The sequence below is a fragment of the Apaloderma vittatum genome, unplaced genomic scaffold (assembly GCF_000703405.1).
Source record: "Apaloderma vittatum isolate BGI_N311 unplaced genomic scaffold, ASM70340v1 scaffold7943, whole genome shotgun sequence".
NCBI classification, from domain to species: domain Eukaryota; kingdom Metazoa; phylum Chordata; class Aves; order Trogoniformes; family Trogonidae; genus Apaloderma; species Apaloderma vittatum.
Window position 1 is genome coordinate 62,222 of NW_009709753.1, and position 27,753 is coordinate 89,974.

Below are 27,753 nucleotides of genomic sequence, written 5' to 3' on the forward strand. Positions count from 1 at the left end.
CAGTCCATCTTTGTGTACTAGCATCAGCAAGTGATGTGAGCACACCTCTGAGGTAGCCTGCTAGGCTACCTGCTGCTGCAGACGCAGGAGGTGCAACAGAATGGGAAAGAAAGAAGAAAAAACTCCAAAACTCTTATATGAGAAAAACCAGCTCTCTACACCTTTTCCTTGATTTTTTTTTTTATTTTGAAAAGCCTTATCCTTCAGTATCAGCTTATCACAATGTCAACCCCCCAAGCTTTAAGGAGTCTTTGAATTTCAAAATACCATCATGTATTAGGAACTTCAGAATACTCAGTCTACACAACAACACGGGGTATTTTCACAGCACGAGGAACGAGTCAGATGTCTAAGAGCAGCTGAGCTGCAGTACGGTGGTAAATGTCAGGCAGCATCCAGTTCCTACACCCAGCTGTGCTTCACTTCTGTAAAGCATCTCAGAAGTGGCGAGCTTTGCTTACAATTCCTAAGGACAAAGGAGGTTCTTGTGACTTTCATCCTACAGAACAGTGGCATTTAAACTATCAGGAGAGCAGTAACTACCTTTCTGCCACCACTCAAGAGGGCAGGGCCGAACCAGACTCTACACTGGTCCACTTACTGCCCCAGAACACAGTTACACCAACAACAGAAAATAGAAACAGATAGCATGGTACTCGAAGTCAGAAAATTATTTCTACCTCCTGAGCTTTCTTTTAAAGGAAATATTTGTTAGCTACACAGAAAGCAAAGTCTGAACTACACTAGAGAAACACCGATGTATACCTGTCACTTAGCCTGGCCCAAGCTAGGTGTAACATAACCTGTACAGGCTGCACTTGGGCAGCTGCATTAGAGCCATATTCCCTAAAGAAGGTGCTATTCTACTTCAAAACAGACACATACAAACGAATATCTAACTAAACCTTACTCTTTATACAGAGATGCATATGCTAAATAAATCAGTAAATTATTCTTAATTCTTACATTTTAACAGTGACAGAAAAGTGAACAGTGCCATGTCTAATCTGCACCTCTGTAGAGAAATTTCTACCAATTCACCAAATCCTCCCCTGTAAACCACCAAGGATGTTACGTATAAAAGAAACAACATTTTGGAAATGCACAGGTGCAAGTGAAGGAACAGTCTGGTCTACAGGACTTACCAGGGGAAGAGATTAAAGTTCCCTTATTTATAGGCAAAATCCCACTGCTTCCTAGTTCACTGGAAACTTATTTTTGCTGGTAAGTTGCGAATCTGTGAGGAATTACTTTTCTTGTAAGTCTGGGAAATGGAGAGTATCATTTTGAATTTGTTTTTAAAAGATAATAATAAAAAAAAAAATCACAGAAAATACTCAAAGGGCTCACCATGGTTCAGGACTCCACAGTGGTGGGTGCGAACCAAATGAAATCCAAGCAGACATGATTCAACAAGCATAAAGCAAACTTTTACTAAGCATTTTGCACCTGCCTTTCAGGTTATGGTTCCCTGACCATTTCTGGGGTTTGAGTACTAACTTCAGCAGTTCAGATTCCCTACCTCTCATTTGTGACATCCTGGCATTCTCCATCAAATTCCTTTCACCAAAAAGCCCCCACAAAAACAAAACAAAAAAACCCCACCCTACAAAAAAGATTCTCTTTTTCAGTCCATCCATCCTCACTCTTTACTGCCAAATGGTAAAACTACCCAGCACTGCAAGGCAAGCAAGAATGAACAGCCAGAACTAACAGTAATTAGATTAGGGGCTATTTAAGTTGTATCTCTACCAAACAGGAAAGCAGACTGGGTTTCTTATATGCCACCTCCTCCACTGGACATCCTCACACAAGTGCTTGCTTGTAGTTTATTACTTCACAGACCATACTCCATGGGGCATGTCTCCCTTTTATTCCCCCTTTTATTAATTTCTCAATACAGCAGACTTGCAAATAAATTACTTTCTGAATTCCTTCCTCATTAAGTCACCCCACTGTCTTCTCTGCCAACCACCACCTGTAACCCTCACTCCAGTCGAGAGCTATCGCTCTCCTCCTCACTCGCCTTAGCAGCGTGTATATTGCTAGGCTCAAAAGGATCCATGAAAGGGTTCAAAATGGTGAGGCATCTCATGCACACTGGCATCAAATTAATATTTTTTTAGTTTAAATCCACATTTTCTGCTATGCTAAGAAATATCCAAATGACTATCTAAACAGCTACGCAGTCTGTCTGTTTAGTCAAACAATTAAGTAGTATTCCTTCATAGTCAGAGGAGAATAAGGAAGGTGACTGAGGCAATTCAAAGAAAATGGATGGCAGATGTCAACAGTACCGTTAAGATGTCTAGAAGAAAAAAAAAAAAAAAAATCTCACTTTTCCCCACCTCAAGGATTAAACATAGCCCAAGAAACTGAACTTCTCCCAGCACCAATGTCTGACAGGTATTCAAAGACAAAAAAAATCCAAACCCACACTTTATATATGTGTGTGTGCATGCACGCGCACGTGTGTGTGTTACAGACGTCTGTTTTAAGTTATATTTAAAATGGCCATTTATTATTAATAAAAGTACAACCAGAGACAACTTCTTAAAAAAGAAAAATTCTATCATGCCACAAGCTCACATAGATTAACCCTGGAACAGTCTATTGGGATGTCCTTCTTCACATGTCCTCTAAGGACACAAAATCTTTGTTCTCTTTTCACATTGCTACCACCCACCTGGATGGAGCTATGACAATGGTGTGGCCAGGGACTTGGAAGAACACGATCGTATCTCATCCTTCAAGAGAAAGGCACTCAAAAGCAAGAAGCTAGGAGGGAATCACGACATATGTAACCGCAATCCAACCACCACCAAAGTTGGACCTTTCTGCTCCAAGAGCATGTCTTCTGAATACTTTACAATGCATCTTTAAATGTGACCATTGATTTAAATTCTCAAAGCTCACCTAACTTTCCCAACCTCAGCCACCGGCTGAGATCCCAGCTTCACCCATTAATGCCTCAAGGACTGCTTTTGGTTTACACAAGCCCAGGTCCCCAGGGGTGCTGTAGGATGGTGCAGCGACACATCAGCGACGGCCACAGCCAGAACAACTCAAGCAGGCAGTGACCAGAGTGGCTTTTGTCCCAGAAACCAACCAAAACCTTAACTGGAAAAATTGGCCTCCACAGTCTGGAGAAAACTACCAAACTACCATGTCTCTTCCCATTCAAACCTCTTTTCTCACATATAGGACTCTCCTTAAAAATACATCTGAGGATAAACTAGCAAGATATTTTTCAAAATACACCTAAAACAACAAAAGCCTTTAAGAAGAAGGCCTCATTTTGTTTTCTCATTTGACAACACACTGACATGAAGCTCTGCTCCTTTTCCCTTCCTTCCACAGAACCAGGTGTTACCTGCTCACATAGATTTGATACCAACAGGAACATTCAGGTTTTATTTGTCCTGCTCTCACAGGGATAGGATTTACAGAAAATTACTTGTACAAAAGCAAATTGATACTGAAATTCTCCTCCACAAGATGTGAAGAAGGAACTACCAACCTGCATGAGCTCCTCCTCTCCACCCTTTCATCTCCTGTTACTTTCTACTAGCAGGAGGTGAATTAAAAAGAGAAACAATTTTACCTCGGTCATGCATTTAGAAATACTACATTGCACTATGTCTCTGCCTGCTGCTACTCATCAAATCAGCCTGTATGGTGGTTACAAGCTTTCTGCTGTCTTTTTGGCATCTACCCTGAGCCAAAACCCATAGCAGAGCCAGTGGTTAGTCCCGTGGCCAAACAAAACCACGACTGGTACACCCCAAGGGCTACTCTCTGACAAAGAGGCATGTCAGATTTAGATCGAGAGATGGGCTGGTAGAAAGCTTCCGCAGGCTCTGGGAGCCCTGGAACATGCAAGATAAAGCAATCTTTCATATCTCTTCCCAGGGCATGTGCGGAGACAGAGGGAGGGGGAAATCCCAGTGGAGGAAGATAACCTGGGAGAAAGCATGGCAGAGAGTGCAAACCTTGGAGGAATCTGACCCAAATCCACAGGTGTCTCAGCATTCATTGAAGGGAACAAGGACATGCACAAGAGTTTTCTTGTTTTGCCCAGGTGTGCGTATTAGCAATGCTACCTAAGTATGGGTATGGTAATTTTTCTATTCCTTAGAAGACATATTCACTTTTAGCAAAAGACCCAAAGGACTCTCAGGACAGCAGACCAAGCCAGATAACTGCCCTTTTTGGGGTGGAAAACAGAGGCAGTTGCTCTTGCCCAGGAGCGAGATCAAAAGACCACACTAAAACTGAGTGGTTAGAGAACAGGTTATAGGAAGGAAGCAAGGGCCAGGAGACCATCCGCATACCATGATACGCTCGAATAACCTGCTCATCTCTAGATGGAGCGAGTCCTGCCCACAGAGGCTCAGCAGCATTAGGAAATACAAGTAGAGAAGAAGCAAGACTTTCATATGGTAATGGTTTCTTGGGCTTCCAGCATCAGAATAAAAACACCACATTAAAATAATAGAAAAAAATCCAAGCCAACTCTGACAGCTGATTATTGTAAAATAAGATAAAAATATATCAGGTAGCTCTTTAATCAACAGTCTTAAATTCAGAGAACAGCCTGTTCTCCCACAGCTAGCATAACACATTTAGAAACTGTCATCATAGGTTTGAATTTGTTTTCGGTCAAGTCTAACCCAGGTCTATCCTGTCCACCTGAGTGAGGGCTCTTGTAAGGCATGGAGAAACTACCAAACCCCAGGCTGGCACCCCAGGAAGGTGAGGGCTGAACAGGTTGAATGGGACAGGACACAGGCACGGCAGCAGCCACCGACAGTACATCGCAGGAGCCTTCCCCCTGCCAAGGGGCAGCACACGTCGCTTTCAGCATGCCTGATCTCCCCAAAGCAGGAAACTCATGACCTGAAATTCATTTAAATACTTACCTCAGAAAACACTAATTTAGAAAAGGAAAAAAACAAAACACCAAATCCCCAAAATCCTATTCTCCCTTTCCAATTAAAAGAAGATTAAACCAAGGGGTGCTCATTTACTTGAGCAGATAATTTTTATGTATATGCCACTCTATTATAGGAGCAATGCTTAAAAAGGTACATAGCTGTTTCCTTGTCTTGATTACAAGAGGAAGTCCTGAACAGTCAAACTCCAACCTCCACCGGGTACAGACTGGATTAACCCAGATCCAGATCAATTCCAATGGACTAATAGTCTACAACTAAAAATAATTAGTATCAGGACCAAATCCTTTCCCACAGTTTTCTTAAAGATGGACAAAAAGTCAGCACCTGCTATATAAAAGTAAAAATACGTGGCGTCAATCTTCATTGAGAATCATCATTTCAGTTCTCAGGTGGAGACAAGCAAAATACACGAACAATTTATCCTAAAACTATTTTTTGTTGGGAAAAAAAAATCAATAGTTCGTTCTTCTACTATTTAGTAGGCAGGATCCTAGCTAGACACAAAACCTGGAAAAGTCTCTTGTGTTTGCCAGCCAGTGTTCCCCTTTCCAACGGGGCCCAAATCACCACACATTTGGATGACCTATTCAGTAATCTCTAGTACTGAGCCTCTAATACAGACAAGCCCAGCTGGTATCATTAGCAGAAGTTAATTGAACCTTTGGTTTCTCCAGAAACAGCAGCTATTATGTTTTACTGTGACACCTACAGAAACATTTCTTAGTCCTTAATATTTTCCCACTGGAAAGCAGTGTTTAGCATAAAATTAAGAAAAACTCTCATAACTGAAAGAAGGAGGTAGGAGAGAAGTATGCTCCCACCTGTCTCACTATTCCGTCCCAGAAGATGACTACAACACCTAGCAGACAGTTGCCATGGATGTTGGTGATGACTTAAAAACAGCATGAACTTTTAACATAAACCTCTCAAGTATTCTCTTGACCACCCTGGTCATCTACATTCCCTGGCCTGTAGAAAAAAGGACAGGCATTTTATAGCCACTCAAATTGCCCTGCTTTTCTTAAGAAAATTAGCTACTGCTATTTGGTTTCCACATATTTGCTAGGTCTGAAGTTGGAGGTAAGTTTTCTTGTAAACATAATAATCAATGTTTTCATTCTTTACTATCAGACATGAAACCAAATTGCATCCTCTTTAGTTGATGAATTTAACATAGAAACAGCAGCGTTGCACAGCTGCAAAAGCAAAAGAAAGCCTGAAAAGTACTTTTTAACTGGCTGGTGATTGACAGGAATAATGGTAACATACCTTATTTCTAAGATTCAAGGTGGAATACATGAAGTTAAAATACCATCATTTGGCTTCCCTTACAAACAAGCTAACTTAAATAAATTTGTTTACGCAATCAAGCTGTTAAAAAGTAGCTAGAATTTGAATTACAAATAGTTCTTTTGTTCTGCCTTCCTGAAAAGAGACCTATCGTCCTACCAGTACCTATCCACAGTAAACAAAACTGTTTTTGGTGAAAAGCTATGCTATTAAAGCTACCACAAAGTGAAACAAATTGATGACTTTTACATAGCTTAAGCAATAAGAGGATGGGTGTGCACACTGACCCATTTCCAGGGAAAAATGCTTCCTGGAAAAGGCTCATGCAGAACCATTATTTGCACTAAACCCAGTTACTATGCTAAAAGCTCCAATTTCACGTGACTTTATGAAGTTATTTCTCATAATGCACTGTAAGTTTAAACCACATATTAACACTTTTAATGCAATGATGGATACAGATGCAACAGGGAGTAAATGTACAAGATCAAGCAGTGCAAACAGCACAGCCTTCTCCAGGGAGCTGTCTGAGTCAAAAGTTTTAAGTGGTGGTTCCAATCCATACTTAAGAGAAGCAGAACTGAAAGCAAAGCAGAAGTGTCACCCAGGTTAGGAGCAAATTATCCATCATCAAAGACTTAAACTGCTACCTAAGATAGCTCTGCAGAAAACTATGGCACAGACGAAAAATCCTCTTAGGAACACTGAAAGAACAGTTCTCCTCCACAACTGATCTAATCCAGTGCACCGCACTCATCTAGCACATAGTGATTTCTAAGCAGGGTATCTAACAGCCAAACTACCAGAGTTAATTCTCCTGGTGATCAAACTCTGGCTGTAATGTGGAGGTTGTTGTCACATGAAGTCAGTCTTCCCAAGAGGCTATCACAATTGGGACCCAGCCGAAGCTGGACGGCAGCCTTCATCTCGATTAACAGAGAGTGTCTGCATATTGATTGCTGCAGACTTTGTCTGTCACAAGCGGCAAGAACCTTTACACCACAAAATCATTAGAAATGGCAAAACAAAGTGGGGGAAGCAGACAACACAGATGTTTTACACAGGAAAAAAAAACAATAAAACAACCAAAAACCATAGCTCTGTTCAGAACAAGATATTCTGCTTACCACTTTGTCATAAAGCAAGTTTACTTAAGTCCTAAAGGCAGTTTTATCAGCTGATTAGGCTGTTATAATACTCATTTTCACATCAGGTTTGCTACAAGAAATTACAAGCTCTCATTTGTTCCAAATTCTCTCTTAAAGAAACCACAACAAAACCACTACCACTTATTCATCTGCTGTTTATATGTGTAAATCTATGTTTAAAAAAATATTACTATGATATGACCTTTATAGTTCAAAATGTTAGTATGGATTTGACAAACCTGTTGCATGTAGCACTGTGCTCCAAAAGCCTGCTTTTGCTGTGATGCACAAATTAAGAATAGAGGTAGAATAAGTTAAAATGCCCCACGTTATACTCCTGGCTAAAATTTCAGAGTTAACAGTGAGGAAGAAATTTAATTCCTCAAAAAAACCACTGCTGTGATCAGACGAGACTGTGAAAATATTGGCAGATAGGAGAAAAAAATATAAGGTAAAAGAATAGGGGTTCCCATTCCTGGCTCATTATTTCTTAACAATTTTGTTCCTTCGAAGGTAACAACAGTCCCACTCAGTCAGTGCCTGAATACAAAAAGAAAGATGGAAATAACTGTTGTAATCACCGAATTCAGTTCTCTGCAACCATCCTCTTTGACTGGTTAGAGAGACTGGCCTGCAAGAGAATGACAAAAGATGACTCTTACCCACACAGTCTTTTCTTTCTGAATGCTATGCCAGGCTTACCCCGTAACAATCAGGAGTTTAGCCCAAGATCTCCAGTTATGTGATTAAACACCTACACAGACCTGAAAGGTTTGGAGTGCAGGTCTAGCCATATCTCTCGCATATCAGCTGGTCCAGGTATCCCTCCCCAGGTCTCAGACTCCTTCAGTCAGGTCACAGTCACCCACAACTGTCATTATCTCAGACCTCACATCCTGCCTAATGGGTAAAAGATTACAGAAGATGTCAATATTGCTTTTCCTTCTCCCTCTTTGCTTTAGAAAGCCACGACAAAGCTGCAAGGAGAGAAGCTTCAGCTGGCTAACACAGGAGACTGGATCAGGCAGCTGAATTAATTCTCCCCATGACATACTATCGCTAGGTCACAACTCAAGAGAAAAGTGGGAAATGCAAGGCCAAGAAGAGAGACCCTTGCAGAGCTAGCTGGTTACCAGTCATCTTACCTGACATGTCAATCTACACCTTCAGATTGTGTATCAGGTACTTCTTGTGTTAACTTTATTTACCTTTAGGAAGCTACAAACCTGAAATATGCTCAGCAGCTCCACTCGGTAAAAATATTCATGGCAACTACAGTACCAGGGTTGGAAGGCTGCACCCAATCCCTTCTCCATGAGAGCCTATGCACTAGTGTTCTCGGCACACACATCCCAAAATTACTGTTCTTCAGAAAGCAGTCTGTATTTCTGCAGAGCTACGTAACTATTAAGATTAGGAGTACTAATGTATATTCTTCCATTCTGTACAAGCACTTAAAATGCTCAGTGGCATGTGCGGAAATCCTTCACCGAGCTTCTGGCCTGAATCTGGCATCTGCCCTGACACCCACCCTGCAGCCCTTCAGATGGCCGTCACACTTTGCAGTTCTCTGTTGGCATTATTTCTGCTCTCCTCTCAGCTGTCTCCCTGAAGGATTTAGCCTTATCTGTGAAGCTAAAGCAAAAGCAATAGTTATGAAGTCAATCAGGCTCTTCAAGATGAAGAAACTTATTATTCGTAATGAAACACCCAAGTTATTAGGTATCTTCAGCAAATTCAGACCAAGAAGCAGGGGGGAACTCTACAACAACTATCACACATGGTAAAAAACGCTGTGAACCAGTTGACTATAAGAATTAAACAATTATTATAAAATATATAGTATGAATGGGACACCTCATTAACTTGACATACACTTCAAAAGATTTTTACTAAATAGATTTCATCATTCTGTTCCAAGAGTAAAGATACCACCTCCAGAGATTCCAACTTAAACCCAGTTACAGTAGGGGAAAATTGCTTACAAATGGAGGAAAATCACTATTTATCATTTCTGCAGATATTGCCTATCCATTTAAAACCAAAATTACTTCAAACTTGTTTAAACTCCCCCTCCTCACACTTCCAAAGAATAATAATCAAGTATTATTGACTACGAGGGTTTATAAAGCGATGAACAGGTTATTAGATACCTAGAAACATCACTTCTGCCAGCATTAAACTTTCGCAGAGCTCCAGAAACTGGGCTCCCACACTGAATATTTAAAGAAGTAGCTTTGTTCCTACCAGCACGTATCAGAGTTTTCTAACAACCACGAGTAATGGCTGCAGCTTGGGGACTAGAAGGTGGGTAGGTAAAGTGAGGTAAGGGAGGTATCAAGTCAACTATATCCACCTCCATGTCTGAAACCACAGACTCCAGTAGTAACTGAATTCAACACTAATTGAGGAAATTCTAGTTTCATTAATTATTTCCAAAGAATACATATAGTCCTCAGTGGGAGAGATTAAGCAATAGGAACTGAAGCAGCACAGGAAGAGAAAGGAATTGTTACAAAGTGTGGTAACAGAGAATGCAGGAGAAGGCTTGTACACAAGAACATACATGTTTCCAGCTCCAGATTTTGCCTTACCAAGAAGAAAGGATGTACCAACTTTCATGACAAAGAGACAAGAAAATAAACAGAATGTTTTTAGCAAGGAGACAAAAACTTTCCAAAAGTTATGTGATTTAGCACTTCATTGATATTTTCATTGAAATTGAAGCACTCAATATGATCTGTCTATCCAAACAGGGTGTCTCAAAATACTAGTTTTGTTTCAGATTTTTAACGGGATAAGAGCAATTTATTTATTTTTTTGTTTTGTTTTGTTTTAAGAAGAGTAACCCAACAGTTCTTCCAGAGTTAATATTTCCTATCTAGTAGTTGCAAACTGCAAGTATTCTGTATGGTAAATTAAACATTGATGATTATTTGCTACCAATACACACTTCTGTAGATGCCTGGCTAGCTGCAGTGGTTTACTCTGGAAAGGGAGAAACAGTCACAGCTGCTCTAGCTTGCTTGGGAAGAGTAAGAAGACAGAAGAGAAAATGCAGAAAACCAAGAAGAGGCATTCACTTTGGCCTTTCCTAGGACATCCATGCCTTTCCCAGAAGCCACACCTTTGCTCTCTTGTAGTTTCTCCCTGGAACATCATGTCCTCTGGCATGCATACAACAAAGAAAAGTCCACTCTTCAAAATTTTCTGAATCCAACTAATTTCCTTCACTTTAATAACACACAGAGAGACTACTCTCAGAATTGTTCCTGCTGCCCCATACCTTCCTGCTTCTCATGCCAGGGAAAGCTCAGCACTTGTAAAGTCTCCTTTTAACCTGCACCTGTACCAAACAGCAGGAGCTGTTCCCTAGAACTGCTGTTGCTGCCACCCAGGAAACCGCTGCCCCTAAGCATACTGATTTTCTGTGCAAAAGAAAGGCAGTAATATTTGTATTTGTGACTTTCGTGGTTTGGGGAGCACATCCAAACACCAAGATAAGCGACACGTTACGCACTTTTCACCAAAATGCTGCGTGCAGATGGACACGGGGCATCCAGCTGCAGAACTAAGTTCTGAATTATACTTACATTTCTCTACAAGTATCAAAACATCGCAGCACGAGAACAAAGACAGCTATGTTAATTTCCTATTAAATTCAGCAATTTTAGAACTTCTGTCCACACGTGTCTACTTTTGATTCCCCATTGCCACCCTAATACGCTATATGGTTTTGAACCAGAAGTCAAATAAAAGCTGGAAATTTCTAGCAGCGCTATTAGTAGAGAAAAACAGCTTGGCAGTCCCCAGTAAACAAGTTTCCCCAACAGTTAAGATTTCTAACACTTGTCAAAACACAGATTCATAGAACTGTTTAGGTCAGTAAAGATCCTTAAGATCCCCGAGTCCAACCATTAACCTTGCAATGCCAAATCCACCATTAAATCATCTCCCTGAGCACCACATCTACACATCTTTTAAGTATCTGCAGGGATAGAGACTCAACCACTTCCCTGGGCAGCCTGTTGCTTGACAAGTCTGTAGTGGAAGAAATTTTTCCTAATACCTAATCTAAACCTCCACTGGAGCAACTTGAGGCCCTTTCCTCTTGTCCTATCATTTGTTATTTTGGAGAAGAGATCGATCCCCATCTCACTACAACCTCCTTTCAGATAGTTGTAGAGAGCAATAAGGTCTCCCCCCTCACCCTCCTCTTCACCAGGCTAAACAACCCCAGTTCCCTCACTCTTCCTAAGACTTGTTCCCAGCACTGGTGGTAAGAAATCAGGCTCAGTAACGTTCCCAACCTCCTTACTACCAGCTAGATAGGGAGGGATGTTAGAAGCATCTCTCCAGAGCTTGTCTTCGGCACTCCTCCCTGTCCAGTATGATCAGCTGTTGTCTGTCCCTGCACTTGTGCAACTCCATCACTTCCTACAAACACACAGGCTTACTAAACTTTTAGTACCGAGCAACAAATGATACTAACGTTAAGATAGCACCTCTGAAATTTAGTGGTTAACTGAATGAAAACCAACCTTTTCCCTTACTCACCCCATATTCTATGTATTCCCTACATAAATTGAAGGTGACATAGTTGAAACAGCTGAAAAAGCATATAAAAAGAGTAATTTTTTTGGTTAAACTTCACTTGGGAACAGGGTAATCTTCCCAAAAAACAAACAAAAAAAAAAAACAAACAACACCAAACTAAACAGACCTTTGAAAATTTATATTAAAATAAAATTCTTTAAAACTGGGTCACTCGGGTAAAAAATGACAAATCTGAGAGAGTCAAACCATGCTTACACTTAAATCCACAAGCCACTTGCTGTCAAGTAGTGATAAGGTAGTATCAAGGGAAAGTTTAAGAACATTTATAAAGTCATTTGGATTTAATGAAATATCTTTTATTAAAGGCAAAATCAATCCTTTGTTGTATTCTGGTGCACACGATATCCTAATTATAGAGCAATTTTTAATAGTGAGGTCTCTGGATTCTACTTTTAACTTCTACTGAAATACATGTTTAGTACAAACATAAGTATTGTAAAAAGAGTAAAGAAAATATTTATGCACATTGTGTTGTGAGTCTCAAAAGTACAAGTGGATACACCTAAGTGCAAATTGCAGTTTCATTTGGTTTCTCATTTGCAAAACCATAATCAGTAAGAAAGAACAGGTTATCAATTCTTTCACCACAGAGAAGAATGATAAAATAGAGATCATGACAGCATTTTTTAATGTGCATCCTGAGCTATTTCTGTATACCAAACCTCTAAAGTTATTAATTTCTCATTATAGCATATGAACATCTTGCAAATAAGCATGTCTTTTTACTAACGTCACCTTGATTTACCTCAAGGCATAGTTCCCAGTGACTTGAAGTGCCAAAGGCGAGTTCACTGGCTGAGTCACTGCACTAAGTGGTCATCTGGGAGAAGCCTGGATTAGAGGACTTGGCTAGCATCACCTTGCAAGGCTCTACTACTAGTAGGAAAACACACCATCACCACAGTTCTACCTTAACTATTACATTATCCTCTGTCATCTTACAGCCCCTAGACTCAGGAAAGCTGTAGTGATCCTCCTCCTGAAAAACAGCTGTACAGGAGAGTATCAGCTTCCAGCTCGCTGACAAAGTGCCTAGAAGTCGATTGTCATGCACAGAAGAAAAAAAAACCTGACACTTGAACTTAGGGAATAACTATTAGTAGTAGGCAGTTTTTTGACTGTGGTCAGCATTAAGAGACATTTTCCCGGAGAGATCTCACCTCAGGCAGAGCAAATGCAGACAGCAGGCGCGGCCCTGCAGCCCGCCTCTGCCCTCCCCAGCCCCGCTGCTTCCCACACCTCTCGGGTCTCTCTGTGCCAGGACTCTCCACGCCAAATTGTTCTTACTCTTCACCAAGCCAGGTCTGGTTAAACCCTCATGCTCCACATCAGAAGCCTGACAGGATTGCCATTAGCATGTTGACAGCCTTCAGCTTCCACGTTGTGGCACTGTATCCAGACACAAGGATTTCTGTCCCATTCCATTTTATTCCTCTGCCACCTCCATCCGGCTGTTTTTGGTGCATTTTGACTCGCTCACTCCTTCTGGACAGCAGGAAAGGAAAACGTATGCACACCAGAAAAGTGCCATCCTGCTCTGGGATCCACCGCAGAGTATCACAGGGATCTAAAATAGTCAGGATGGACAAAAGGTGAATCTTGCTCAAGTCCCACAAGACTTGAGAGAGCTTGATGCTGTCACAATTACCAGTGAGTTAAGCCACCTAATGAAAAATCTGCACAAGTTTAACTGCAGTTTTTCCTCACATATCATTTGATTCCCTATTCAATCACTGAAGCATTACAGCTTTTTAGTGAAATAGCCTAAATGTGATTTTTTTTTTGGTATTTTGAATATGCTAGCAGGAAAAACAAAAGTGAGTTTCTCCAAAGTTCACTCTCTGAGATACTTAAAATGACTCTTTCTGTGATTTTACACATAGATTCAAATGGGTTGGAACATTTCCATTTGGAAGAAAACAAGAAAATTTAGAAGTCTGGGTTTGAGTTGCTTGATTCTAACAGACAAAAATAAATTGCAACTGTGATACATAGAAAATACTTTTACTCAAAAAAAAAAAAAGCTCTTGATGAATTCACATGGGACTTCAATGATTTTCTTCCTTAGCTATGACAGCAGATAAACATCTTATGACAGAAGGTGGTAGATTCATGTCCTACATGGAATTAGACAAACTGTATATATACAGTATTAACTACCATGCAACGAAAGTACTTTTAAGAGACCCATGGAAAGTAAACCCATCCATGGAAAGTAAACCCATAGAGCCACAAATTCAGGTGCAGTACTGCAAAGAAAACCTGGCCAGTAGAAACTGCTCAAGAGATCTAACCAGGAAAGTGGAACAAACAACAAAATATACACACACAAAAAAAGTGGATGAAAAAGCCCATGAGAACAGACTAGGGTTGTTTTCTTTAACTGCCACTAAGATGAGAGCATCAAAATTCTGCCTATATTACACATTTATTGCAATTTCAGAAGGTACAAAAATTCAGAAGGAAACAACAGCAATAGTCCAAACATAAAAACTCAAGTAGAAACACGAAAGGAGAAAGGAAGTTATGCAAAATGCATTCCTCTTTCATGAAATGATCTGTAATTAAACTTGCATACTGAAGGTAAATTATCATCACAGATATTTATCTTATTACAGTAGTCAGTGTCATTTGACACTGTATTTACACGTTCAAGGAATTTTCAATGATTGGGACCACTTCCCCAAATTTAGATTTTGAGCAAAGGAAAAGATTTTAGAATTTTACAAGTGTGAAACTAGTTTCAGATGAAACCATACCAAAACCCACCATCTTTTCCTCAAAAATATGAGCAAAAGTGATTTTTAAGGCAACTTAAACTGGAATTAGAAATACACATTTTCCACTGTGGTCACTATAGGACAGCTAAGACTGATCAGCTACCCTCATTTTTAATTTTAAATTTTTAAAATTTTTTTTTAAGAAAAAAGGCAAGCTATTAGCAATTTCCTGTTTGGGTGGGTTCGCAACATGTAGTATTAGCACAATTAATATATCTGTTGTACAACCCAAGACAATATATGAAGATAAATTCTCTAAACCTTAACCCCTCAAAAATATAATTTCTAAAATGTGTATAAGTGGTCAAAATAATAACATGCTAAATCAAGACTGAATAACAGCTGCTCTTCTTAAAATAAAACACATTTTCTTTCTGGTCTCATTAGGCCAGCTCTACCTGCTCAGTCGTATTAGTCACTTCCTGCATGAGCCCTTGAACACGTACGTGGAATCAAAACACCTCTTACTACATCCACTAAGGTACACAGGTTTAATTGAAACATTAAAACTGCCATTGAACAAATCTGTCACATCACACAAAAAGGTGCCACCTGTGAAACACTCAGGGAGGGAAGTCGACTGCTTCAGCGGAGTAACTCCACTTCCCATTGTCCTCCTACCCCTAAACAAATTATGTCCAAAGAAAAAGAGAGGAGGGGGTAAAAAACATTGAAAAAAAAAAAGCAGCAGACAAATGAGGTCTTAATTTCATGGCTACTCCACCTTCTCCTCAATTCTAGAGCTTGAGACAAGCAAGAAAAGGGAGAACTCATCTGCGACTTGAGGGAGGGGGGGTTATCTTCAAAGAGAACTTTTTGTAATAATCAATGTAACAGTGAGATAATCTTCTGCTACATGCTTGTATGATTTTTTTGCTTTCAAATTTCACATCTGCTCTACTTTACCACAAAAAATAGCTGTGTAATAGAAGCATAAGGCAAACCATTCTCTGATTCTATGACCCTCAAAATCAGCATGCTGAAAGCACAGTTGAGTAAGCGTAACACAGGCTAGTCCAGAACTTCTCTAAGCCACAAGTAAAAACACTTCGTGTGACCCTGCAGTAAAGGGGATGGGGGGAAAGACAGAATTTGTAATTTCTGTGCTGTGAATGTAGCTCAGCCCCACCTCCACAGGTGTACAGGTACAGCACAGAACATGAGAAGCGTCTTAAACCAGCTGTAACTGATGTGTGAAGGTTCAGCCTTGCTCAGGTGTCTTGGTTGAACACTACAGAGAGCCACCACCAGCGCTACGCGAGGCCAGCTCTCAGCGAAATCTGCGCTGTGGACTATACTTCCTCAAAAGCAGCTGGATAGACAAAAGGGCATGACATCTGATTACAAAGACCCTCCTGCAAGGAAATCCTTCTCCTGGTCAATTATATACTGCCAGGAAGAAAAACAAGACAAGGACTTCAACAACATAGCAGAGATAAGTAGAGTCTATGGCTGAGTAACAATTCCTTCCCCCAAACAGCATATGACGGAGGCTAGATTTCTTCCAGTACAACACTTTCACTTTAATGGCACTGACAAATAACCCTATACCATGACCAAGTTAGTCTTTAATTGTATAAACCTTTACCTTTTCAGTGAACAAGTGCAAATACTGTAAGCAGAAAGGATCACTATGGAAAGGAAATACCATTTTAAAAGCTTCTGACAATGGATAGGAAACTCATCCAGGAAAGGGAAGAGGAAAGGGAGAAAAAGTTGGAAGCTGGTGAGAATAGAGGTCATTCTCCAGGATCTTTATAGCACTAGTTAGATAAGCATATACCTTTTGAAGAAGCTCAACTTCCTGCCATAAGGTTTTATAACCCACTCAAAATACTTATCAGCCAGCCATTTACTTCATTTCATCTGCCTTTTCCTATTCCTTGGGCAGTACTTCTGTATCTTTCAAGTGTCTCAGTGGACCATTACACAAGATATACTATTATTTGATACATTCCAGATATAGTCCTCATCATTTTTTCAATCATGGCTTACATACATGAAGTAATGTTTCAACACCTGTTGGTGTCAGCATATATGGTATTTGTGTTTGCATAAGGTTTGCTAAAATCCACAAGTCGGCTTGTGATCAGCTTAGTGCCTAAAACTTTGGAGCCAAAAATTAAATCGATTAATGCTTCCATGAAATTCATCTTCCCATACAGACTTCACTAAAGAAGTTTGTAAAACTAAAACCCTTCAGGAGATCAGTTTAGTCTGGTATAAAGTTAAGAACTAAATAAAATGATTCTTTAATGTTACACATTCTTCAAAGGTGCAAACACATACAGGACATTAAAGACGTAAGATGTGCTTGGCTAGTCAGTCTCCACTTCTGTGCAAAATTTGTTGATTTTCCCTGTGGATCTAGTTTCTGCATATAGCAACTATAAAGAGCACAACAGTTCCAACCCTTCCTACCAGGCCAGACACAGAGACAGGATGGATTTCACCAGAATCCCCAACAAATCACCCTGCAACCACCTCAACGTACCAAAAGACTACCTGGCAGCCAACATAGGTCCTTTAAGCATGCTAAAACCCTTTTACAAAACTTGTCAGACATCGGTATTCAAAGGCTAAAAGGAAAAAAAAGACCTTTAGAATGAGTATCAGGAGATAAATGCTGCAGCCTAGGAAGTGAAGCTAAGCGAAAAACTAACAGAAAGATAAGGAAGTTCAAAAACTACCAGCTATTACCTTCCAGTAATTAACAGCGCATTTGCCCAGCTTGTAACTGTAGTTTCTCAAAAAAAAAGAAAAAAAATTCTAAACAAATCCCACACTCAAACCACCTGATTTCAGAGATTGTTTTTCAATGCTACATAGTTTTTCATCTGTTCTGTTCGCTGTTTTCACGTAAAAGCAATCTGTGAAAAATACAACAAACAAATACTGATCTGTGTTAATTGTTCTTTCTCTCATAAGTTTCTTTATACAACAGCCTGCATGAGTTCCCTTGGAGAGTCATTTCACAAAGGCATCCTCTATGGTGTAGGTCAACTCAGGTAACGGCAACGAAGTCTCTCCCCTGGCAGCGGAGGAAGGAAACCACGTGGAAATTATTCCGATTCAGCCAGCTTGATCTAACCAAACGCAGTCTCAAAAACACTGTTTCAAAGTTTAGTTAAAAGCCATTTCTCCTAAAAACAATGAGACATCTGACTTCAAATTTCTTCCAGACTGGAAAATGCCAGACCCAAAAGCATGATTTGAAGTGCTTACAGTCTGGACATGTTGGGCATTAAAAAATTCTTTGCTGTTTTATATGGTTAAAAAAACCACAACACCAGACAGTAAAACTCTTCCACTATTTCCTCACCAAACTCAAGCTTCTTGCCAGAGTCCATGCCGAGAGGGTCAGGCAGCCTTGCTCATCCAACTGGGCCAAATTCAGACCATAATAGTACCACACAGTGAGTCCTTTTTGACAGCATCAAAGGTGCTGGCTTTGAGAGCTGCTCAGATACTGCGCCTTTCCAAATCCAGAGACTAGAAGGGTTGTCCAAGTTCCCTCTCTTCTATGCCAAATATATAGGCTCATGTTGATTTCTAGCCTAACTTAATTCATTGCAACTTTTATAGTTTGTGTTGTGCCAAAAGTTATTTAGAAGTGCCTACCCAACTTGCCCCCTCTTGCATTTAGAGAACAGTTGCTTCTCCTCATGGCTCCTTCCTGGAGTTTCCTTGCAGTCCTTCCTGGTTCACACCATTTTTCTTAAATCTTTGTGCCTGAGATTCCAAAGAAAGTATCACCACATACAGCAGCATCGTTACTCTCGTCTCTCTACCACATCCTGAAATTGCATTCCCGTTTTCAGTGGTTCCGTCATTATTGGCTCCTCACATCACCTGTCATCGTTAACCCAGATTTGTTGCCTCTTACTAATATTCCAAGTTGGGTGAGCTCCTATTTGAAAAAAAAAAAATCAAAACAATAACAACAAAAAAATCACCAAAACCCCTCTTCCATGCTCTTCCTTTTCACCATAAGGACTGATAAAATTATCCCAGATCAAAACTCAATACAGAAGTTAAGTGGTAAGCTAGTTAGTATCAGAAAATTTACCATCTGGTGCCAGTTCAGTGCTGAGGCAAGGAGAGGGAGCCCTCTCCTTTGTCTCCTCCCCTGCCTCCAAACAAAACCCACATAAGCATCTCAGTGCTTCTCACTATGAAACATGCTTCTAGACTGTGAAAGCTATAGCTACACTCCATTCATGCCAATGCACGTGCCATAAGTGTGGATTACATACAGCCTAAAAAAAACCCAGGCTTTAATTTTTTATGGGTCAAAACTAGTATACCTATAGAAACACAAGAAGTCAATTAAGAGTGCAAAAGATCATACTGGAATAGTAATAAACTGATTTTGGTTTTCATCTCTAAATCAATTTTTTTGTACTTGTACCAAAAAAAATGAATGAACAAGCTCAAAAAGAAAGTTCCTCAGCAAAGATCTCATGATGAAGCATAGCAGTTCTTCCACAACTGTGCTGTACCTCGTCCTGTTAGTGCATTTTTAAATAACATCATAATTAATAAAGTCTCCATGCATTTTGTTTCTTTGCAGAAAATACCACTTCCTCCCCCCAAAAAACCCAACAATAAAACACTATCCCACAATTCACACAATAAAAACCAGAAAACTTTATATTATTTTTGAGCTCTGGATCTTTTCACTTGTTATTCAAACAGGTAAGGAACAACAAGGAACATCTTTTGAGAGCTCTCTAGTGCAGCAAAAATTCGTCTCAAGAAAATAATGATCATACTGGGTTGGCATTGCTTGAATGCAGCAAACTAAAGCTGTTGAAACAAGCTAGTTGAAAAAAACAGGTTCCTCATCTGCAACAATACTCACACAAAAAACTTCACTGGTAAAACTGCCTGAGGAATATTCAGTTGTATGTTTATAAAATTCTCAGGGATGCTTTAAAATTCCACGTAGTTGATAGCTTCTTACCTGGTGATGCCACAGGCAGCACAGACAGGACTAGCGGGTACCAGCCTGGGCCGGGAACCTCAGGGCTGCAGGCAGCTCAGAAAAACGCCCTGGACCGTGCCACCACACCTGCCCAAGAGCTGGGGGTGCAGACACACCTTCGGGTGCTGGACAAGCCACAACTTCCGTCTGGATTGCGAAAAAGGAAATGATGCAGCAACAGGACCAAATTGCAGGTTTGATTTCATCGAGAGCTCCAATAAAAACCTCCAGCTGCCGTCATCTTGAACATGTTCTAGCCCCTTCCCTTGCACTGCCTTTTCAATCATTTTGTTCTGACAGGCTCTTACAGCTGCCAAAAAATACAGCCCTGCTTAGTCACAAACACTTTATTCTACACTGCCTTGTGGGGGAATAAACATATGCACACTGTGAATGAAACAATTGGGAACTGGGTAAGACTACCCCTCCCCCCCTCAAAGAAAGTAAAAAGTACAAAATAGTTCTAAAAGGTTACGTTTAAAACAGATAATTTTTTTCTGCTGGTGGATCAGATGACGCATAAACGGTAGGAAACAAGTTGCAGGTTAGGGTGAACAGCACTTCTGTCTAAAATGACTGCAGACTTCAGGTTTAGACAACGTTTGCTTTTCGTGATACAGAAAGAAAAAGAATGCAATCCAGAACTCATTTTAGATCCTTAATTTACCAAAAGCAATGGCTTGGCCTTGTCTGACTACCTGTCTTGGCCCAGATGAGGTCTTCATGGAGCAATACGTTCTGAGATATTTCAAGTAGGATTTGCTGAGTTACTCTCACAAAAAGAACAATCAAACCTTCTCATGAAATATCTACTTTACTGAGGCAAAGCACTCAGCAATGCCCATCAGTAACAGTTGCAACTCACTGCAAGAACAGTTTAAAACTTGAGACTGGAAGGGTTCAAGTAATTTCAAAAGAAAGTTACAACTGCCTTGAAAGAACGGGCATCTTCAGAAGTTTGAAAACTTACTCTTAAAGTGTTACTGAGGAATACAACAGAAGCGAGGCTGAATCTACTTTATGCAAATCGGTGAAAATTTATGAGGTTGATTAAATTTTCACTCCTCCTACGTAAGAAAAATAGGGACTATAAATATTTTGAAATATCCAGATTTTAATAATATATTTCACTTCAGCCACTCTGAGGTCTAGATGGCCACATATATGTCAATACTCATATGTGTCTAACAGCAACATCATTTAGAAAGAACTCTAGTGTTTTACAACTGATCTTCTGGCTTAATCTGAGTAAGATTAGTTCACCACAATAAAAATATACCATCACTACCATAATTCTGCCTGGAGTCCTAACACCTACATTTTGTAGTTGGTACCCAACACTTCGCACCTAAATATGGTGGGGCATGTTTGCTTTTTTGTGGATCCGTCCATTCCAAAACACTTCTGAGTTGCACATTCTTTCCCCTTTTTAAGCTGCATGCTAATGCCATAAAGTCAACTAAGCAGAGTTTCCAAGCTATTGCACAACTGAAGTGCACATGCACTTGAAAAAGCACTGAGCACTTCTTTACATACTTGCTTCCATAAGGCCTCTGAAAGAGCACTGCTAAGCAGACAAATTTTACCTGGCACTACACAGGGGTGCTGGAATAGAAAGGCATAAGGTGTCCTCTTCCCAAAGCACGCACTCGCACAACAAGCAGCATTAAAATAACTGAAAGCATTAAAAAGCTCTCCCCCTCACCATTTCTTTGACCCCATGCTGCAGCAACAGTGAAGCCCTTTTTGCTTGTTCGGGAACGTGGCACCTCTCACACCACTCCTCTAAGTGTCGTAGATAGCATGCTGCACCTACCTCCTCTCTGCTGCCTATAGGGTGTAAAAAAACCCCCATCAAACACTAACTCATTATTTTCCCGGAAGTTCTATACTTTAAATTGTGTTTAAAATCCATTACTGCTTGTTTTATTTTTTTTTTTAAATTAGATTTATTTCCTGCCTGCCTCCATCCCATTTCACTTTCTGGCCACCAATTACCAGAATAACTGGCCAGTATTCAGCTGCAGGTTTAAACAGAGGCCAAAGATTCATGTTATACGTGGAGGTCACCAGTCCTCATGATTCCCTTTTGTTTTATGAAAGCTTACCCTGACCAAGGCCACCTTCTGGGGCAAACCAGTTCTTACAACATCCCCAAGCCCTTCCCAGCCTGGCAGTCTTTTTCTCACTCTTCTTCCTTCCTTGTATTGTGTGAGCAGTCCCACAGAGCCACACCACTGCTGAAACAGTTTGGATAGGACTTCCCTTTCCTACAGCCTAAAAGGACAGAGTCATTCAGATCCCCAGCCTACACCCCTGCACTAATACACCACCATTCCTACGAGATCACGGAGTGTCACGTCCCACTCAGGAGAGAGGGACAAGTGACTTTTAGATTCGCAATACACCAACGGCGTGGACAACGGTGAGACGAGTCTCAAGGCCCAAACACAAACATTTATTAATTTATCACAATGTATAGATCGGGCTCACGACAATCGATTCTAATTCAAAAGCACGATAGGGCAGACAATATAACAAAAATCCAGGAAAAAGGCTAAATAGACCATGCACTACAACAACTTAATGACAAGGAATAATAAAGGACAACTAAACGCAATGTTAAGTCAGACAATATTACACTTAAGCAATGCGCTACAACAACTTGATAAAGGAGATCCAAACACAATGTTAAGACAAACAGTATTACACTTAACCATCACAGGAAAGAAATTTAGGCATAAAAATCAAATAAACAGTATGATAGACCTTGCATTACCTAGTGAGGAAAAGGAAAAAGAAAGATACTTCTCGAGGAAAAGGGAGAGAGAGAGGGGGAGCGGGGGGAGAGAGAGAGAGATATCACTGGTCCAGGTTCCTGCGTAGGTCCAACCAAAGCAGAGTTCAGGATGCATCCGCCGTTGTCTTCTCTCTTCTTTTCTTCTTCTTCTTTACCTTCTTTTTTCCTTGCTTCAATTTATACACAATTTTCTACGTGCAGACGTGCAGAATGTGAGGTAGGGGATCCAGGCCCTCCATTGTTTCCAGTAATTCTCATTAACATGTACAAATGCCCCATCATTAACACGTGTGAATGCCTCATCTCTTTGGAGGATATGCTAGAGGTAAGGCCATCCTGCCTCCGCAAGATTTCCTAATCTCTTTACATATTCGGCACCAGGGCTGTTTGAGGCATTTACATCCTTATCAGATCGCCTCTCTGCAACATTCCATCAGTTTTCTGACCATGCTGGGGGGTTTTAAAAATATTAGATAAGGCAAAATCCATGAATCAGTCCGTTACATGGAGCCAAACCAATTAAACTAGAGAGGTGCCTTTGTTGCCATTCGTGGCATGTCAGTGGTAGAAGATAACACGCAACAGCATCAGCATGACTAGGCTTGACAAAGTTCAAACTCATCCCTTCTATTCTCCAATATAATATCCAATATAAAGCATACTGTACTGAATAAATAACGCCACTGGAGAAAAAAAGCCCGCAGAAGAGGAAAGGTACTTTTATTATTATTTCAATCCAATATTTCTGGTAAAAGATGTGCAGTTTTCTAAGTGTACTACAGTCTGCTAGCAAGCTCATAAGGAAAAGGAAGTAGTATAGCTTCAGAAATTTCTGTCTCTTTTCATGGAATTGTAATCTAGGAAGTGTACAGTCTTTCTCACAATTAAGTAAATAAGCAGTAGCAACCACACACCCCAGCAAGCTTGTCAGTGAAAATACACACTCAAATTGAAGCAGTGAGGAAGCTATGAAGGTAAATATGGACTGTAAGTCATTTCAAATTCAGTTCCAAATCTGGCTTAAACTACTGTTAAACTTCAGACCTTCTGCACTGAAATCCATGAAGTTTTTTTTCTATAAAGAAAATCTTGAATTTGTTTTCCATTCTAATTTTTTTTTATTTCACTTATTATGCAACCACGATCACAATGCTTCTTTACCTATATAATAAACATATGTGTGCCATAACACAAAAACATACATTTAAGAACTGGCTATTAAACAGGAATGTTATGTTCACATTAATTTCCAACTAAAATTAATTTCTTTCCATTACCAAAAAATTTTCAAGTACTTAAAAACAGACTCAAAAGTTAAATAGCCTCTTCATCACATGACAAACCTGTCACTTTTCTATGCTAGAAGGACATAGGTACTTGGCTAATAAAATCCTATAGACAAGGATTTTTTTTAAAAATAGTATAATTCGCAAAGCAAGTATTAAAAAGAGAAAAAAAAACATAATTGCAAGCAGCTAAAACACACAGAAAGACAGATAAACCAGTGGAACTGGGTAGGTAAGTAATGCCCTTCTTCACCAGTTAAAATTCTTTTGAAGAAATTACAGTCCCTACAACTCTTAATCATTTTGACAATGTACTTAGAGCCTGGCCGTGTACGATACGTACTTTCCTTGAGCCTGGCTGGTTTAGACAGCAGGAAGCAAGATATTTGTACAAGAAGAAGAGAGGAATGAAGGGCCAAGAGGCCCCACAGCAGTTGGAAGAACAGTTGTTCTGGGTGGAGAAAGAGAGGAACTGAAGAGAGGTGAGCTGAAGGCCTTCCCCACTCCCATTTAACTCCTTCACTGCTCTTTGGGCAATTAATACGTAGCAGTTCAGTTTTCAACCCATTTCACTTTAAAATCCCTGGGCTAAGTCCATACCTGTGCCCTGTAGCTCCTAGGAGCAGCTGGTGGGAAGGCACGCAGCAGACAATCTTCTCATGGCTCAGCCTGTCTGCGGTCCCCAACGCCAACATCACCAACAGACCAGCGAGGTGCAACACACTGGCGGGGGGGGGCAGACAGCTGACAAGCAGGGCTTCTGCTTTACAGAAATCCCACACTTCAGAACTCTATTTCGACCCAAGCTAAACCAAAGCCAGTTCTTCACCTCCCGCTGCGATTTCACATTCAAAGGAAGTCTTTACCTTTCAAAATCAGTTTTACTATTAACACCAACAAATTCACATCACCACTGCAGAACTTGCCATTTACCTTGCTGCCAACATCTATGATTTCATGATACCATTTATCCTCACCCCAGGAATTCAGGCCTTCCCCCATTAGAAAACCCTTCCTGCAGCTGTTCAAAGGTGACACCATCTTTTCTACTACCCCGCATCTCAGATCAGAGTTTTAACAGAAATCTTCTCAGTTTTAAGAACAGTCACTCTTTTCCCCCTTCACTCTGTAATAGCATGGTTAAGAAATGATGGCCACATATTCCAGCTCTACATCTGGCAAAGACCTATCCAAACAAGAGGAAATCACAGCTATCCATTTAGAGTAAGCTTGCAGCTACTTATACACAGGGAATAAACATATCACACAAAGTGGTGGTATGTTGACAGAGTACCTAGGTCTACAGACACTTAGGACACCTAGTCAGTACTATCATTCAATAACATTGCTCAAGATCAGTTTTCTTTTAAAAGAATTGAGAAGCATTTCTCACAACGCTTGATTTTGTAAACCTTTGTTCCAAACTTAAGTTTTGGTCCAAACTAGATCCAACAGCAAGCATTCAAGAGGGACTAAAATCCAGCCTAACTTCAAAGTCTGATGCGCCTAACTCTGAAGTTACTTGGGTGTCATCTTGATCTGTGACAGCCCTCGGGCAGCTGTCAACATAGCAGCATTTTGGCACCAAATACAACACATTCTGTGATCAAGAGAATAGGATAGATTTTCAGAGCTGTTTGCTGAAAATAAGAGTGAAGAAGTTTAGGTGCTCCTGCAGTTTACAGGCTGCTCAGAGCTGATGGGTCAGGTCCATCCACCACCTCCTCCTACTCTTACAGTGGCTGATGTGGTTGGTTTGGCTTAGAAAGCCTGTAATCTAGCATATAATATAGTCTCTTCTCCTCCTGCACCTCTCTCCCTCCTTCGGAAACTTCTGTGTTCTTGCAACGTCACTTGGAGGGTGGTCACGCGTTCTGCCATCACCTCCTGGTAGTCAGTTTGCAGCTGTCCTAGCAACTTGCTATCTGGTGTTAAGAGCACGGCTTTGGATTAATAACCCTTGGAAACACAGAGCTTCTCTCCGACTGAATGACAGAGGCCCTGCCAAGCTCTGGTTTGACTCAGGGCAAAAGCAGCTCATTAACCATCAGATGATTCAGCACTTGGTGCCTACATTTCTGGTTTTCATCAGCAGCCAGACTACAGCTTTGAAGGTGTATCATTTATACGATACTATCAGACACCTGAAGAGGCACACAGGTGTCAAGTCCCTCTGGCTCCAAGCTGGTACTAGTTGTAAGCAATACAGACTGTTCCTAAATTCTCCTCTTTACTACTACTGGCTTTATAATCACATTCTCCACAAAAATCCTGACTGTAAGTCAACTGTTTTTTTCTCTCCAGGTCTTTCAGAAAGAAACCCTACACAGAAATGGGTCAAAACCAAGATCTCGGATCACAGAGAGAGGATGACTGATAACAAGTCCCAGGCAGAGGAAAGATCATTTTGTGTTCAGGAGAGGAGAGCAGGATTTTAGTCCCACCAAAACTAGCTATGCACAAAAAGCTGTTGGATGTGGCCCCTCTCCACCCTCAACAATCCCTTCTGATTTACTCATGGCCTCTAATCTCATTAGAGCTCCTATAATTAAAGCACCATAATATCTGATACAGTATATGTATGCTGTTTAATTAACTTACCCAAAATCCTTTAATGCAAGAATGACTGCTCCAAGAGAATTAAAAGATTTACAAAATAAAGCATCACTAATAAGCATAGGATCAAAACTGGATTATCAAGTTTCCTACTTTACATGTAAAAAAAAGCAGACAGTTAACTCACCAATGATTCTATAAAACTTTTACAGCCACTTTTCCTATGAAGAGAAACAAGTACTGATAGAATTTATACATATATATAGCTTCAAATATGTATTAGAGATCATATTGTACTTTACAGATGTTAGGAAACAGCAAATGTTATTTTGGTCTACTCAATATTTGTTAAAAACTGAGGAGTGCCATTGTTATTCTAAATAGCACTTTTCAGGTTTACAGATTAGGGAGATGAGAAAACACATATAAACCTTAGCCTTTTTACCAGTACAGGAGACATTAAATACAAAAAACCTAGTTAAACTTTAGGTCTTCTCCCTCTCTTCTTAAGTCAAAATTCTTCCCATATCTATTTGTTTATTTTTAAATAAAATTTCAAAAAAACCCCACTCCCAACCTGGATGCATATGGACAAAAAGCAAAACCAGGCACTAATATTGCCTCTGACTCAGACATACGAAGCAGCCAGGAAAGGCTAGGAAGTGAATCACTCATTTAGTGAACCTATGTGTGCACAGAGTTTCTGGAATAACCCTGGTTTGTGCCATGTTAAATGGAGAGGAAAACGGAAAGTGAAGGAGATGTGAACATTAGACTACATCTGTGAGATTTAGTGCCCTGGTTCTTCCCGCTCCATCCCCAGTTTGTATGCTGCATGAACAAGTGTAGAAGCCCACAGCTCCCAGATGAAGCAGAAACAGTTCTTCCACTCTTCTGATCCTGACCTCACTCGACACATACCTGAGAGCCCATGGAGATGAACTCCACAAGAACCACAGTCCTAGAAGAGCAGTGACATTTCAAACATTCACACTCTTCACAATTAAGCATAACAACAAAGAACAGCTTTGGGATGCGCTGATTCCTGGAGACGGTGCTTGTTGGCACCTGACCCAGGCTCTCTGGGACCCACACAAGGTCACGAGTTGCAAGAGACACAAGCTCTTTCATATTAACCCATCACCCATACCTACCTCTCCCTCAATTTCTCTGGGGCCAATAGAATAGTCATAGAAATTTTCGTGGTGAATGCCAGATTAATTGGTAGTAGTCAGACTCGGAAAAGCCCTCAGGCATCTGCAAGTGTTAAGCTAGGAGAAAGAATAGCTAAACTGAGGTAGAAGTAAAGTTGCTCAGTTTACAAAAAGCCA

General features: G+C 40.4%; 1 protein-coding gene across 1 annotated transcript in view; it reads right to left on the reverse strand.

The window, feature by feature from the left end:
- RNF217 (ring finger protein 217) overlaps window positions 1-21,839 on the reverse strand; it is a 50,446-nt gene extending 28,607 nt beyond the window's left edge. Inside the window, exon 1 of the mRNA XM_009867039.1 lies at window positions 21,779-21,839. Within this exon, the coding sequence (XP_009865341.1) occupies window positions 21,779-21,832 (54 nt within the window). The 5' untranslated portion in view covers window positions 21,833-21,839. The remainder of the gene's footprint in view (window positions 1-21,778) is intronic.
- Between the last annotated feature and the right edge of the window lie 5,914 nt (window positions 21,840-27,753).